At 36.7% G+C, this 16,341-nt stretch overlaps 1 protein-coding gene across 1 annotated transcript in view; it reads left to right on the top strand.

Moving 5' to 3' along the window:
• The window catches only part of YAP1 (Yes associated protein 1), an 81,467-nt gene that overhangs the window by 35,961 nt on the left and 29,165 nt on the right, over positions 1 to 16,341 (top strand). The window contains exon 2 of the mRNA XM_005417723.2: positions 10,204 to 10,319. Coding sequence (XP_005417780.2) covers positions 10,204 to 10,319 — 116 coding nt within the window. The remainder of the gene's footprint in view (positions 1 to 10,203; positions 10,320 to 16,341) is intronic.

Below are 16,341 nucleotides of genomic sequence, written 5' to 3'. Positions count from 1 at the left end.
TTCCTGCTGTAGCAGAAAATATTCAGAAAGCAAATTAAAGCAGATCAAATACATAAATGCTGAGGTATTGGTATTTATTACAATGATTTAATAAATTAAGACTTTAATTGCTGCTAGAAAGCTAGGGTTTGTTTTGCTGCTGATGATTTTACAGTCAAACTTTTAGTTTCTTTTCAATCCTGGACTCTGCTATTACTCTGTTACTTGCTCAAGGAGAGAAGTTGGACTGGATGACCTCCAGTAATCCCTTCAAACTTTCCATTTCTGTGAATACCCAAATTCTTAATAATAAATCAAAAAGTAAATTAATATTTCCAGTTGATAACTTCTGAAACATGCAGTGAAATTTGAGTTCAAAATTAGTTTTAGTTTCCTTTGCTTATCTTACAATGGGCCTTTGAATACTGTTTAAATCGATGCTCCTTAAACTCTTTCAGAATGGTGAAGAGAAATGTAGAACCTGCAACTTTAAAAGCTTCAGGTCAAAAACATTTTAAGGTCACTTTTAAAGATAAATGTAATAGCTATTATATTTAAGAGTACTGTGCATTTAAATGATAATTAAAATTATACACTAAGTAGTTTAGTTTTTTCTCAGGCTTTTACTCTGTATTTTCTTTGCTACTGTAGGTTAAATGTGTAAATAAAAATAACTTTTCAAAGCATAGCCTTCAGACAATATGGTGTATTTGGGGTCAAGAAATCAGTTGCCTCTGGTGGATTGCAACTTGTGAAATCTGTCTTCAGGGGGTTGAAGGGTGGGGGAGGAAAAAGAATAATCTGGCAAAAACAGTGTACAAGATTGCCTAGGGTTGACTGAGCAGGTATTGTACAAGTACTGGCTCAGGCAGCAACTTGCTGTTGGAAGATTGTCTTCTTTGTTTTACTTAGCATGCTGCAGAGTTTTTAGGGATAGGAATAATTGCCTCCTACCTCAGCAGCATGTGGTGGTTGTCTGAATTGTAAAAATAAAAAGCTCTCCCTGAAACAGAGTCATAAGAAGGAAACAGATGACTTGGGTATTTTATGAAATAAAGTGCAGCTCTCAAATGAGGGAAACGATAGTCCATAAGTATTTGTATGAGTTAAACCGAGAACATCTGAACAGATGATCAACTTAAGGTGTGAAGTATGAGTTCTGAAACATAAATTAAAAAGAAAAGTCAATATTAATTATTTTAATGGCAATAAAACCAGGTTCATTTAGTAGCAGAAAGCTGTGCCTTCATTTCCAGTAGGTCCTACCTAATGGTTCCCTAAGAGTAAGCTCATCCTGTCAAGGCCATCTGGGAGTGATCATTGTCTGAACACTCAAGCAACCAGTTTGAACTACCTTCTGAGGCTTCCTACTTAGAGCAATAAGGAAACAACCTAAAGAATCTTTTTATCTTAATATTTTGTTTTCCTTAGTGGTGGCTAGCCTCAGGGTTAATTGACAGGATTGCGAGGAACAGCCCCCTTTAGATACTAAGGCAGCTGGCTATAGCAGCTTTTATTGCAGCATGCTTAGGCAAGCCTCTCTGACTTGAAAACCTTCAGGCAACAAAAGCAGGGTGTTTTGAGAGGGGCGTAAAATTGCCTGGTTTCTCTTCATGCAAAGAAGCACTTGATTTCCCTCTTGCTTTCTTTTAAGAAAGAGAAATGAGATAGAATCTTAGAGATAAAAGTACACAAAAGTGATAAAGTATTCCATGGCCCATCACTTCTGAAAATCATCTGCATTCCCTTAATAAATGTGAAAGCTAGTGTTTGTGTAATCTTGTCTTTAGTGTTACAGAAGGCATCTTGGGGGGGCCTTCTGCATTTGCTGAGCAGGAGTGTAGGAGGGTATCTGTGAAGTCAAACAAATATAGTAATTTCTCTTGAAATAGCAGCAGAGACAGTTCTTCCTTTAAACTTGCCCTCCTTGGTGATACATCTTTATCTCTTTCATTGAAAATTAAGGAGAGAAAAAAGATGAATTCTTCATATGCTGAATCACTTAGCCATGAAAAGCCAACTTCTTAACTTTGGGAGTAGGGTAGAAAGGGAGGTTTCCATTAAAAGTAGCCTCTTTTTTCTGCTGGGGAACTGAGAGGGGAAGTTTAAATAAATCTGATGACAGAGAATGTGATCATAGCATTTAGTCCTTTATAGACTTTGGAAAATAATTGAACTGGTAAAAAGACTGCAAAACAAGGACTTTTCTTTTTAGTCTCTATAATACTGCTATGTCTTACAGTTTTCAAAGTAATGTAAAAAGCTCTGGAAATTAAAATGTCCTTTTACTCCTTATTTGTTCCTGAAACTCAGAAAATTATTTTATTTGGGAAATCCACAGTGGTATCCAAGAATAATATTTCTGAGAATCAATTTAAAAACTTGTAAGCATTGTGATACCAGCCCTACTTTTCTGTATGAGGTCCTTAAATACAGGGCAGGAAAAGGGGCAGGAAGAAAAAGAATAATAAATGCAAAAGTAATTATTGCTTCCATTTTGGCTTTGACAAAAGGTAGGTGTTTTAAGATCGCATTATAATAAAAGTGGGACTACCTTGGCAAACCTTTGAACGTCATATCATGCATTCACCTCTTTCTGTTAATCATGCATGTGTGGTCAGGCTGCCTACTGCCCTCACATCCATTTTAGCATTACGCACTCTGAAGTGAGGACCTGTCTGTGAATGCTTCCTAAGAAGTGCAGTGCTGTTCTGCAGCTTCAAAACAGCATGGTGTTTATAATCAGAACAGGAAGCTTAGTTTTTAAGTCCTTGGTGTATTTATTGTGCACTGTCTGCAGGCAGGCCAGTGCCAATGAAGGCTGCCTTTGAATACCTTAATACTAAATACTGTGTTTTGTGTATCTGTAAAAGCTCTTTATTTTGTGTATCAGTGTCCACAGCTTTGTGGGCCATGCTTTCTGGAATTTCTGGTACCTCTTAGTATCTTGCAATATTCAACCACCTTAGGAATAAATTCCAGAGAGATTTGTTGAAGAACTTGTCTGACTAGTAATGACTGTGTGCAAAATCTGTTTCTTGACGAATTAGACTTTTGTCAGATGCATTTAAGTTTCCCTTATTGCATTTTTCTAGTTCAGATTCAAACCATTAATTTGCTGGAAGAATTTCTGCTGCCTAGGACTGTAATTTTGTGGGATAGCATGTGGTTTTATTTCATACTAAGGTTAAGGAACTTAAGCTCTGACAGGCTCTTCCCACCTGGTCGACAGGATGCTTGTGCCCCCCATTCTCTTACTTTTTGCTTTTGTTCTGTTTCACAATTAATGAAATCACAGCTGTGGCACCATAGGATTGCACACTGAGCACTTGCATGTCAATTTTAAGGTATGCTTTTGCAAGCTGAATGAAGGTTAGAACTGTCTATTGTCATTTTACTGGTGTGCTCTCTGGCATTATATGCCTGTGGTGCAGTTTGGTGAGAACATGATCATTGGTGTAGATGGAGTAGTCCAACACAAGCTTTGTTTAGTTAATGCATTAAGGCTGCCAAGCAGAAGGAAGAATAAGGAAAACTCAAAAACACAGCCATTTTATGTATTGCAGGAATATTCAGAAAATTGTATCCATGTTTTGTTTCTTTCAGGCAATTAGACCATGCCTGGAGACATTACCACCTTAAGAGATAAACTGTTACAAATTTTTGGGGCTTTTTCTGATGCTTTTTGGGAAACAGTGAGATGAGGAAGTTCTGAATTTTACTGCCATGTACTTTTGTAGAAATTAGGCTGTAACAGTCCTGAAACCTAAGGAAATATTGCAAATAAATGGACAACACAAGGGGAGAAACAGTACTTTCCCCAGCAATGGGTGGAATATAGTCTCTCAGCAGATGAGATTTTCATTTCTCTGTAACCAGCCTTTCCTTTTGCTGGATATTGTTGGATTTTTTCTTTACAAAGCCAGTTAAAAAGTCCTTAAAGGGTTTACGGTCAGTTTAAGGGTGTATCCTTGTCTAAGAGTGGTGCAAATTCAGGGAAATGTTTATGGAGGACTGAACTAAGGGTAGAGGTAATGAGCTGTCTCATCTCCCCTTCAGGCTTTTCTCTGTACTATTGCTGCTTGGAATTGAAATAATCTCAAATGATGTATACAAAGTATAAATCTGTAATTTTGTTACAGCACCTGTAAAGTCAGCTACACTAATTAAAAATGGCCCATATATCTGAAGACTTAGATTAACGTTTTAATCCTTTCCAATTCTCAAAATCCCCTGAATAGGATAAAAAAGGTTGCATGCACAAAGAATGTCACGCCTTCTATCCTCAGGCAAAGCTGAATCCACTTCATTGTGTGTAAATATCCTAAGATCATCAGCAGCCATAACCCAAAGTCTCTGCATGCTACACTCCAGTTTTTGATAGTGGTAATTAGACCAGTTCATGTCTAGGCTCCTTATACTTAAAACCCTCTTTTTCATCCCATTTCCAAATGCAGCTATGGAAAATTTACCTAGCTCATCAGCCCTGCCAAATTGATCTAGGCCTTCCAGCCTTCTAGATATTGCCACTTTCTTAGGAGCATGCATCCAGCTCTATTTTTGAATTAGTGGATACTGCCACTTTGACAGCTGCCCTATGGTCAGACCACCACTTTGGTATTCTGCTGTAGAGCTCAGACCTCTGCAGAAGTAGATATTCTGATTTCTTCCCTGCCTGCTAAAATGATAGATAAGTGGGTATCTTGGAGGTACCCTACACTGCCTCTGCACAGGACAAGTTTGTATAAGATTTGGTAAAGAGGTTAGTTGATTTTTTTTGACAATTTGTGATAAGTTTCAAGAGCAGAAATACACAGTTTCTCCAGGAATCACCAGGAAAGCTAACTTACAGTATACACATCAAGACCTGACGTGCTGAAATTTACTGATGATAGCTCTAAAATAATTCTGGCATTTATGAGGAGACACTTTCTCTTTACTAGTCCTTAAAGTTAATAGACAAATATAAGTAAAAAGAGAAAACCCTTCAGAATGGGATGCATTATGTGGATAAAAGAAGCTAGTTGGTTAGGAAGACAAAGAAAGAATGAAAGAGTAAAATCTATATCTCATTCATTTAACCTAAAAAGAATCATAGGTGACATGCTTGTCAATGGAGCAGCTGACATTTGGGATTTAGTCAAAAGTTTAAATTTCACACCAAAAATAGAACATAATTAGGTTTAGTTTCTCTTGTGCACTTGCTTATGTTACACAAAGACGTTCCTAACTATCCCCAGAACAAAAAGTACTCAATGCCACGTCAACACCCTTGGGAGGTCTGTCATGATGTGGTCAGTGGTATGTGTTCCTGTTTTGCTTTTCATAAAATGTGATTTCCAGTGAATTCTTAAGAGTCCCAAAAATCTGAAAACCAAAATCCAAGGTTAGTCATCTCAAGTTCACTAGAGACTGAAAAAAATTTTTTCACAGACAAAAAATATAAGTCTTGTCTAGATTGTTAAAACACAAGCACTACATTATGGAGAGATGTTTGCATATTTTTTTACAGTGATGCGTTTATACTTAGGAAAAACTTGTCCTTCTGTGTGTTTGAGACTAAATTTTTGAAATGTCCTTTCAGGAAGAGCCATGTCCAAGTGTACTAAGAAGCAATGGTTTATTTATTCTTATCTATTCTTTTATGTGTCAATCAGACCTCTTATTTTTTTGTTGTTGTTGCAGAAATTTCATACTGTATGATCATCTGTACTGAGGATTAGAATGTCTCTTCATTCTCTTTTGCTTTTCTTACTAACATTACATTTCTATTGCACACTCTGGTAAAATAGTCTTGCAGTTCTGACCTGCTTATGTTAATAAAGGCTATCCTAAGATCTGTTTTTGTGAAAGGGAAGTTCTAATTATAAATGATGTGGCATATATGAGGTGACTGTCTGCTAATAAAGGCAGAAAGGGTGAGAAAGACATAATTTTGTAATGACTGGAAATTCTGTTACACAAATGAAGTTCTCAGCATACCCTGGAAAGTGCACCTGCCAATGGGGACACTGTAGTTGCAGTACATACTACAGAATGTCAAAACTGAAGGCCTTTTAGATAAGCCTTTCTTGAAGAATTTAAGTAATTCTTTGAGTGTCTTTTTTGTGTTAGTTTGTTTCTGGCATGGCTTTTAACAAAACAGTACATGTCTTTTTAGTGCAGCAACTGCAGAAAGAATGGGAGGATATATTACACTTAGCACAAGGGCTTTGTTTCTAGAATGCTGTTATTTTATTAGTCTACTGGGATCCAAAGGGTTCTTAAAATAAAAAGTGAATTTCCTTTTCTTTTTTAGGTCTCTAGATATCCTACTTCTTTTCCAATGTACTTTAAAATAAAAGAAAAAAACCACACAAACAAAAACTCAAAATCTTCAACACCCTTCTCCCTCAAAAAAAAAAAAAAATCACCACTACAATAAACCCAGACCTTAAACTCTAAAATTAGGTTAGAATTTGAATCTGACAAATCTTTAGGCATGTGATAGTGTTTAATGCCAGTAAAGATTTCTTTCAATTAAATTCTGATTCTTAGTAACTTCAGGAATTCTCTTTGTGTGCATAAAATTAGAACATTTTTCTTTTCTTTGAAGTTGTTCTTGTTAAAATGCAAATGATTTGTATTTGGCTGTAGAAGTTGAAGATGGGTGAGGAGATGCAGTTTGTGCTCTTCATAATGCACAGCACTTTGAAGGTCCTTTTTGGTGGAGGATGGTGGGTGATGTGTCTTGGAACAGTCACTCTTCTTGATACTAGAATTCACATAAGTTTGCTAACAAATGCTTGGCATGTGGTGGGTGTTTTAGTTTTGTTTTTCTAAGGCCTGTTACCACAGACCTACATTTATGGTACAGTCTGATTTCCTGAGTTTATACTATGCTTGTCCAGTTTAGTAAAGTTTTGCTTCTCCATGTCATAAATGAACAATAATAAATCGTGCCAGATTGATAGATGTTAGATTTGAGAATTCATTATGTGAAATAAAATGTCTTACATTGCTTGATTATCCTAGAGATGTTGACTTAATTCCAGGAATATTTACTCACTTGTTCTGTTCACAGAGTCCAGAGCTATGTTTCTCATTCCTGAGTAGGTTTTTAAGTTTTAATTTGATACTACATGCTACATATACTGGCTGATTTATAGGTTACATTGATTTCATATCATTTGCTAATGTTTTTTAATCTTTTATTTGTGTTGACACTAGTTGCTTATTGAGATATGGTAAAGCTCATGTAACATTGAAGATCTTTAATGTAAGGATTGCGGCAGTTGTCATGTAATTCAGCTACTATGAGAAAAAAGTCTACTTAATTCAGGGAAAGATAATGCAGTGTTGATGTCAGTTCTTGTTGTGTGCATTGAGACCTTTTCTGTGCTGCTGGTCAAAACAGAGGGAAAGATCTTTACTTGTGTAGAATGTCCTGTTTCAATACTTAATTTGATAATTAAAAATACATGGTGTTAATAGTAAGTTACCCTGGTCCACGTGCTGTGAATAGGAACAAAATAAATCCCTATATTCCTCCATGTAGTACTAGGATTTATTTAAACATTTCATCCATATAAGTGGGGGCTTGGCTACTTTATATTCCATCAGCTGAGCATTATTTGGAATTTATAGGAAAGAACTGATCTGTTGTGAAGTGTTTTGGGTGCTTTCTTAGTATATAGCATTCAAACACTCAGGATATAGAGCAGGTAAGGTATGAGCACTGTGATTTTATGGAGTTTGAGGAGAAAAGTTTTGAGAGAAGGTATGGAGGAAATGATATGTAGGTCATAAAGCACTGAGCTGAGTGGGAGGGAAAAATTTAACCTTATTGAACCAGTCATACAGTCAGTATGATATTAATATAATCAGCTTAGTACTTTGAAGATTTTCCTCCATGGCTCTTGGCTCTTAGACTGCTGATTGTAGTTCAGCTGGTCACGTAAGGAACATGCTGACTTTTCTCAAGTGATACTGAGCTAGGGAAAAGCTGGAAGCTGCTACTGCCTAAAATAGCTACCCTTGTTAACAACTCCATATGAACATTAACTGTATGTTGCGTGGTATCCTTAAGCTGTCTTGAGGAATCAATAATGCTGTCCTTGTGCTCAAAACTGCAGGTACATCTAAAACTGCTTCTTCCATAGTCCATTCATCTGTCCCATGTTCTGATGTGTTTTGAAAAATTGATGAATGTTGTTGTTTCAGTGCGTTCCTACAGTTAACTGTAGAAATGGTTCTGTAATGCAGGGAGAAAACATTTTTCCTTCTATTTCTTACTCTGCACTCAAATAGCATATAAAAACAAAGGCTATGAATTATGTACCTTGCATTTTATTAGTTCATAGTGTTACATGGATTTTTATAAGAGTTAAATGGAAATAGATGAATGTGTTATTATGGGTACAGTCGTGTTTTCCCAGTTTCCACTATTGCCAGAACTGAGCTGAGCAAATACAACAAATCAGAAATGCAAGGGAGGAGTAGCACATGCTGGTACAGTAATTTAAACACACAGTCTGTGAAGCATTACAGTGCAGTGTTTTTACATCTGTATTATCTTTACCTGTTTTCATTGCTTTGCAAAACTGACCAGCAGAAAAGTGAAAAATTGTTCCCCAGTATGAAGGTTTATAATAGTCCAGTATATATAGGGCATTCTTTACTATGTTGCACCATGTTTTATAAATAAATAGGCTTTAAAAAAAAAATAAAGAAGTCTTGCTGTATGTGGCATGTTTCTCAGTGAATCTGAATATTTGAAAACCTGTGCTACCAAAGATGCAGTGTGCTTAACAGTATCTTGTTGAGGTTTAACCCCAGCCATCAAACATAATTTATTGGTGTGATGATCAGAGGGAGGCCAGATTCATCCAAAACATAGGCCACTACTAGCCATGGTGAAGAAAATAATCTCTACCCCAGACAAAACCAGCACATACTGTATTAAATGCTGTATTAAATGAGCTACTACAGTGTGTCTGTAACTCTTTGGTCTGAAATTGCTTATGTGCATGGTTAGAGAGTGTTAATGTACATATCTTAAAACTTCTTTAAAAGCTAGTTTGTGGTATGTCTACCTTGTAACAGAAGATTAGAATGTGAGAAGTAGTTTGACATAAGTAATTATTTTGCTGACTTCTGCTTCATTTTATGCTCTTCTGAATTTGTTACTTGTTGTGGTTTTGCTGAAGAATATGAAAATGGGCATTTCATGTAATCCAGAAAAGCATAATTTTAAGGCTAATTTATTTAAAGTATGAATGGTACCAAGTTAACACTGCATTGGATTCTAATTTATAACAATACTATCTGAATATGATTTTTAATTTGTACCGGTTCTAAATGATCAGATAACAAATTTTGTTGTCAGTGTTCATGTGCATTTGGAGTTGTATCTTTGTTCCCATGTATTTCTCAGAGCAGTGTTGCTTAATGGCATCAAGATAATATTGATGCTTGTTATGAATAGACTGCATCTGTTGCTCATTAGCAAAGCATGCTAATCATATACTCCAAAAGTAAAATAATGATTCATTACACTTTTGTATTTCTGTTGAATTGAATGCTTCCATGAATGACAGTCGTGAATGTACTTGCCATTTTTTCAAAACAGAGAAATCTAAGCTTCCAAAGTTTTGCAGAGGACTGGGTGGGTTACTTGACAGTCCCACTGTCCTCATCTTTTCACTTGAAGTTGAAAGGCAGCTGCACATTCCTTTCACATTACTACTTTAGTGTGGCTAGTTACTTCAGCTACCACAGAGGGATTGTTCAGGTGTCAGTGGGGACGAGAGTAGTCTGCCCGATAATCTGAGGATGTGGTCTGTGCACAGAAAGCTTGAGAACACTAATGATTGCATACTAGCCAGTTCATTACCACTCCCTAGGCCCTGGATATGAACTTATCATGCCGAGGTACTGGACTGTGCTTGAGATTCCAGACATAACTGGCTTGGTTTGAAAATCTGTGAAGTCACATTTAAAAATGGCAAATAAGTGATCAAAGAGAGAAGGAAGCAAATGTTGGTTGGGAAACTGGTGGTGGCCAGGGCAAGGGTTTGAGAATCTGACATACAGTGATGCTTGGAGAGAATCCAGACAGTTCTTGTTTGGTTTTGAATGTGGCTGTTGTTGGCAAGCTTAACCTTTTATTGTTAAACTTTCTGTGCTAGCAGGTCATTGTTGTGAATGCATGACTGTCCTAACTCTTGCTTTGTTTTGTCCTAGTCACATTGATCAAACAACAACATGGCAAGATCCTAGGAAGGCCATGCTTTCCCAGATGAATGTTACAGCTCCCACCAGTCCTTCGGTGCAGCAGAACATCATGAACTCAGCATCAGGTAAGCAAAATTTGTATTTATGAAAAAGATCATACAAGTAAACCACAAACTATTCTACTCAGGGGAGAGGGAGTCCAGATTTAATAAATATTCTTCTACTTATCCTGTTTGGAACTTTAAATTTGTTGATGCCTGATTCATCAAGCAAGAGGCTGATAGTTGAAATAAGAGAATTTGTATAATACTTACGTTGTCAATAAAAAGAACACTGTAGTTCTTTGATTTATGTTTTTATTTTTGCAAATGAATGGTTCAAAGTTGTAAGGAAGCAGAATTTGTCTCTATTTTCTTCTGACCACAAAATGCTGTTAAATTGATGAAGACCAGAATTTCCATTCAATTAATATCAATTTACATTAAAGCTTTTGTGCTTCACAGCGTTCTTCTGCCTCCATTTACTCACTGACTAGACATCTTATACCACCATTTATTTACATTTCCTACATTTAATATGAACATATAATTTTTTCCTGTCCTCCCTAAATGGATCAAGCAAATACCTTGAAAATCTTGTTTAGAAGCAGAGATGTTTTTGTTTTCCTCTTATGTTTCTCTTACTTCCAAAATCCAGTATCATGGTCATTATTGCTCTAACTGGAGGAAGTCTGTTGTCTTTTCCTGGAATATAGAATTGTTTTTCAGCTGGCGGGGGGCAGGGGTGGGGGGGCCCTCTCACTAGACAGCAGTAAAATGTTCTTGTTCTTGCTATAGAATCTACTGTGTGTTTTCAGAGCTCTCTCATCTGATTAAGCAGAGAGCAAGCAGATAAATTTGGAACCATGCTTCTTTGAGTGCTTGGTCTTGCCCTTGCTTTGTCACCTCCTGTCTGTCACTGAGGTTCATGTTATATTTATTTTCTCACAGTCTGACTGTATTTTGTGTGTGTGTCTGCTGTTCCTGTACTTCCCAAGGGTTATTCGCTGGTGCTGCTTTTTGTGGTCTGTTTAGACAGCTTTGTTTCATGCTGCAATTCATGTGCTGCAGACAATACCAAAAGATTAACAGGCGTGACCAAACTGTGCTGTTCATGACTGAGTATTAGCGGGGAAGTTAATCAAACTTTTTGCTGGCTAGGCCAGGAGGCTGGATTATCCTAAAACAAATGAGTCCTGTTCAAGTTCAGGAAGTCGTGATTCACAGCAATTAAGGTCTCAGGCTCTGATGTGAAAATAAAACAGTGTGATTATTTTCTGTGTAAATTTATCCCAGGAAACCTGCAGCAATAGAGGTGGCATGTTTTTGTAGGGACACTTCTAAAGCAGGGAGAATAGGAGAAAGGAAACAATTCTCTTGGTATGTCCTGCCTTTTTGCTTATTTGTGCTAAAACTAGATGCTTGCTGTTTCAATATTGACATAAATACTGTGTTTTCAGGTAACTCCTCAAACCTTCCATTGTAACAAGAATTCACAGGAAAAAATATTGATAGTAAAGTAGGAATCACTTGATGTATTTAGAAATTAAGGGTCCTTAGCAAAAAAAAATGTACTGTTAAATTGTAATAGGGTGGTAACAAACTAAAAAAGAAGCTATCTATCTGGACACAGGGATTATTTTTTAAAGAACATTTACATGTAATTGCCTGATGTAACTGTGAGAGAGTGATGTTGCATAGATATTGTTGTTCGTGCAGTAAAGAACAGTTGAAATGTGCAAGTGAGTTGTCTTGTGATTTGAGAAAGCACTTACTTGGATACAAGTTCATTGGACATTTATTTTTAATTTCACAGATGATACTGTGTTGAATATCAGCTGAAAATCCCATGAAGCTTTTTTTCCTCGAGTGCTCTGAGTCTGATAAAGTGCATGAAGGACTCAGAACTCCTGTGTGTACTGGATTACATCATATGTTATGTGGAGTTAGGTTTTTTTAAGCTTAAGTCAGTTGAGGCAGTATGACTTGGAACTGGCTCTTTAGATGCACTTGCTTATTACCCTTATTTGCTATTAACAAAAGTCTGCTTTGAATTAAATAATACCAAACCTGCATTTATTTGATGTGATTCTGATGCTTGATCTGGCAAGTGTTTATGTACAAACTTTAAATTATGACTGTATATTTGTTTTTACTAAAATCTCTTATACCTAGTTTTGTTACTTTTTTTTACTGAGTTCATGGTAACCTCTTGAATAATCTTTGAGAGAAATGGAAAAGTCAAGTAACTATGTACCACTTCAGCACAGTGGAACTTACAGTCATGATGTTGGCACTTAGATTTAAGACTACTTAATGTTCTAATTTGGGCATTCATCCTCGAGAAATCAAGTTGAGACCTTAAAGACAGAAGTTTCCTGTTATGAAATATTGCTGGCAGTGAAACATACCCTAGTGCATGAGAGCCTTTCATGAAAGATATTGGGAAAAAACGAGTGTAAGTATTGTGACAGCTGGAGATCACTAATTTGCAAAAAAGTGTCTGAAATGCCACAAAGGAGAATATTTTCCTTTCTGTATAGACCTTGTATGGTGCTCATTAATTTTAGCCCTTAAAGTTACTGTCCAAGTTCTAGTGTACTGCCTCAGGAGCCTGTAAGTCAAGTTACTGTGCTGAAACATAGGCGAGATTTCTGGGAGGTGTCATGACAGCCTTTAGAAACTTTAACCATTTGGTCAGAATTAGAGTTCTTGACATTAGCAAGAATTATGAACAGGAAAACAAACTGAAGATGCAGAGGGAAGAGAACTGTGAAAGCTGATGTGTACATATTGGAGATAAACCTGTTGTCTTTTTGGATAAATAGGGTATGAAGAATTCAGGAAAGATGTGATGAAGGCAAGTCAAAAGATTGTTAAAATATAAAAACGGGAAAGATGTAGTTTAGCATGAGATTGAAATCTTTAGGTTATCTGTCTTAAGAAATTCCATCTCTTGAGGCACTTAGGTATCTTGCTGCAAATTACATTTCTTCAAGGAAGTTAATGGGCATGTGAACCAGTTTTATCTGTTCAGGCATGACTTTTGTGAATGAGTTATTCTATGAGTGTTAGTTAACTACATCCTTTATAGGAAGTCATCAGTATGTGAAAAATGAGGGGATTTTTGTCTCTCTTAACTTAGTTACTACAAGTAATCAACTAAAATAGTTTGGGCCATATGTATGTAGAGAAGGAGCAAAGTGCTCTGTTAAATGGCATCTGTTGATTAATCTGTGAAATAGGATTGCATCTTCACTTCAATAGTGGAAAGGAAACAAGCCTGTTATTTGTAAATATGCCACATGTATATAAAAAGTTATTGTAACTGTTCTCATTTTATTTGCATTATGTTTCTAACCATTTTCCCCTAAAGGAAAACAGAAGGAACAGAAAAAAAGAACATAGGTTCTTCTGCCTTGATTTAAAACAAACAAACAAAAAGGTAGTTATAATGGTATGCTGTTCTTAGGAACATCTATACATTTCCTACTGAGGTAAAGTTATATATATCTGAAAATAAACAGTGGCTGTTTTGTATACAATGACAGTTGATACAACAGAGATGGGATAATTGTATTAGTGTATTTCTGTTCTTCAGATACTTTTACTTTTTGAATCATGCTTGAATCAGGCTTGACAGGACTGCATACTTTAGCCTCTTCCACTTCCACATAGACCTTAGATAATTAGCTTTTGAGCAGATTATATGTCTTTGTCCTCTTTTGTCTTCATTCTTATGTGGCAATTTTGAATTGAGTTTCGCAGTGAAAGTTCGTAGACCTAGTGTAATTCCATTGTCTCTTAAGGTAAGGCTGTAGTGCCATGTTAAATGTTGGTAAGGAAATGGACACTTGAATTCATAACTCTCAGGGGACAGGTGGGTAGGAAGGAATATGCCAATAACTAAAACAAGTTGTAGCTCTTCTCTTAGGTTCTTGCTCACTTCAGTTGCAGATTGTGTCTGTGTAGCCAGTCATACTACAAAGTTCTGTTTTGTGTACAGTCAACACTATGATCTGTTGTGAAGTTCGAGTTTCTAAGTATCTGCATGACAGTAATGTTAATTTCTTTCTTCATCTGCAAAAAACACCCCTTTTTAAATAGTGTCTTTTTATACTAATTTGACAGGATAAAGGTGTACGTAAACTAAATTTTGTAGACTTTGATACAATTTTTGGAGGTTTTGAACCACAGTGACTGAAGGGAAAAAGTTCAGCTTTCACAGAGAAAGATTGGGAAAGATCTTGGAGATCAGTGTTTGTATGAGGTGAAGGTGAATCCTGTTGTTGAACATAGGTATTCTGATTCCTGGGTTGTCCATGCATAGTCAGTTGGTAGATAGATAAAGATGCCCTCTTATATGCTTTGACCTGTTTATAAAATATGGCTTTGTTTACATTTGTTTTAAAAATAAGTGTTAAGAACAGTAGAGTCTTGCAAGATTCATTTCTTATCCCAGCATAGGTTGAATCTCTACTACATCTTTGCTTTTGTTACTCTTCCAGTTGCTTTCTATCTGCCAGCAGCAAGCTCTGCTTTGCATTCCAGATTCCATGGCATATGAGAATGTTTAAAAAAAAAACCTCACAAAAAGTGGAGACATGCACCAAAGAGACATGCACACAGGCTTTTAAAATTACATGTTATTTATATGAAGTTACACCATTATGTAAATATTTAGTTACAGAGGTATGACTTACCAGTAGTTCTGGAAAGCTGGCTTACATTTGGAAATTAGAATTTAATTTTTTGTAACTTTGTCCTCAAAAGTACCACAGTGCAGGCTGAGTTCCCTGCAAGAAGGGTTGTGTCTCCCTGTACAAATTATTTCACAGAATTCTAAACTTACAGTTGTGATAGGGTTCAGTTGTCATAGGAGGCACCAAACAGAACTAGTAGGGGGGCCATGTCACAGGGATATTGTTTGTGCTAAATATTTACAAAAGTTGGTGGGGAGTCTGGAGAAGTGCTTGAGAGATATTTTGGCACTTAGTAAGCAGACAGAAACTGGCCCAAGGAATAACTTGTGATAGAATCACATAATATCCTGATTTGGATTGGACCTACAAGGATCATCGAGTCAAACTCCTGGCCCTGTGCAGGACATCCCCAAGAGTCGCACCATTAAGAGCATTGTCCAAACACTTCTTGAGATCTGTCAAGACTGAGGCTATGACCATGTCCCTTAGGAGCCTGTTCCAGTGCCCAACATACTTGTGAGGCCAAGTGACTATTCATAGCCTCTATACCTTTTAGGTCTCTATATGTATTTGGTGCTTTATTTAAAAGTTTATAGAGTGTGACAGTCCCTAAATGGGCTACTTTCAGCAGCCAACAAGATCTGTCCATCACCCCAGGCTAGATGTCTGGACTAAATGGACTTCTGGTTAGAGCCAGTATTGCTGTTTCTGTACAACATGAGCTACAGTAACTATGGAAATTTTAGTGAGAAGGTCTGAATAGCAGCAATATATAGGACTCAGCTGTTGTGACCTAGGTTATGTAATGCTGAAAATTCTGTTCCTATTCAGCCTTTTGGGAGGATATGGGCATGTAATTGCAAAGGACTTTTCCTAGATGCTCTGGGTGAATGTGTCTCCTATTCCTCAGCATGGGTTTACTTCTTTCCTCTGGTAGTTGCCTCAAATACAGTTTGTCAAGTGACCCTTTAGAAAATCAGACATGTCTTCTAGTTTCACAATTACTCACAAAACCAAACAGGAATTACAGAAGGCACTAATTTCAATTTTTGAACTGCCTTTTCAATATGTAACAATGACAGCAGAAACATGAGAGCAGTTTGTTGTCCAAGGAAGCAAGCTACATTATTAATGCCAGAAGTTTCCAGAGATAAAAGCTCTGCTTTTACAGTCATTTATGCACTTAGCAAGGAAGGCTTGCTGCTGTGAGAGCCAGGTGAGCAGATGGATGGACCTTTTTGTCCTGTTGCACAGCTGTGCATTTTATTTAGAAAGAGAACCTTGCCCAGGTTTGTCTCTAGTAGTAATCTAGTACTCATCAGATCACTGAATCTCTTAAGTAGCATTATTCCACCAGGTGGATGGACTGATCAGCTCCTGGCAGCCTTCTTCAAAGGCATTTTGTT

Source organism: Geospiza fortis, unplaced genomic scaffold, assembly GCF_000277835.1.
Source record: "Geospiza fortis unplaced genomic scaffold, GeoFor_1.0 scaffold16, whole genome shotgun sequence".
Classification (NCBI taxonomy): domain Eukaryota; kingdom Metazoa; phylum Chordata; class Aves; order Passeriformes; family Thraupidae; genus Geospiza; species Geospiza fortis.
Note: the sequence above shows the minus strand (reverse complement) of the source record. Positions and strands in the feature narration are given on the sequence as shown.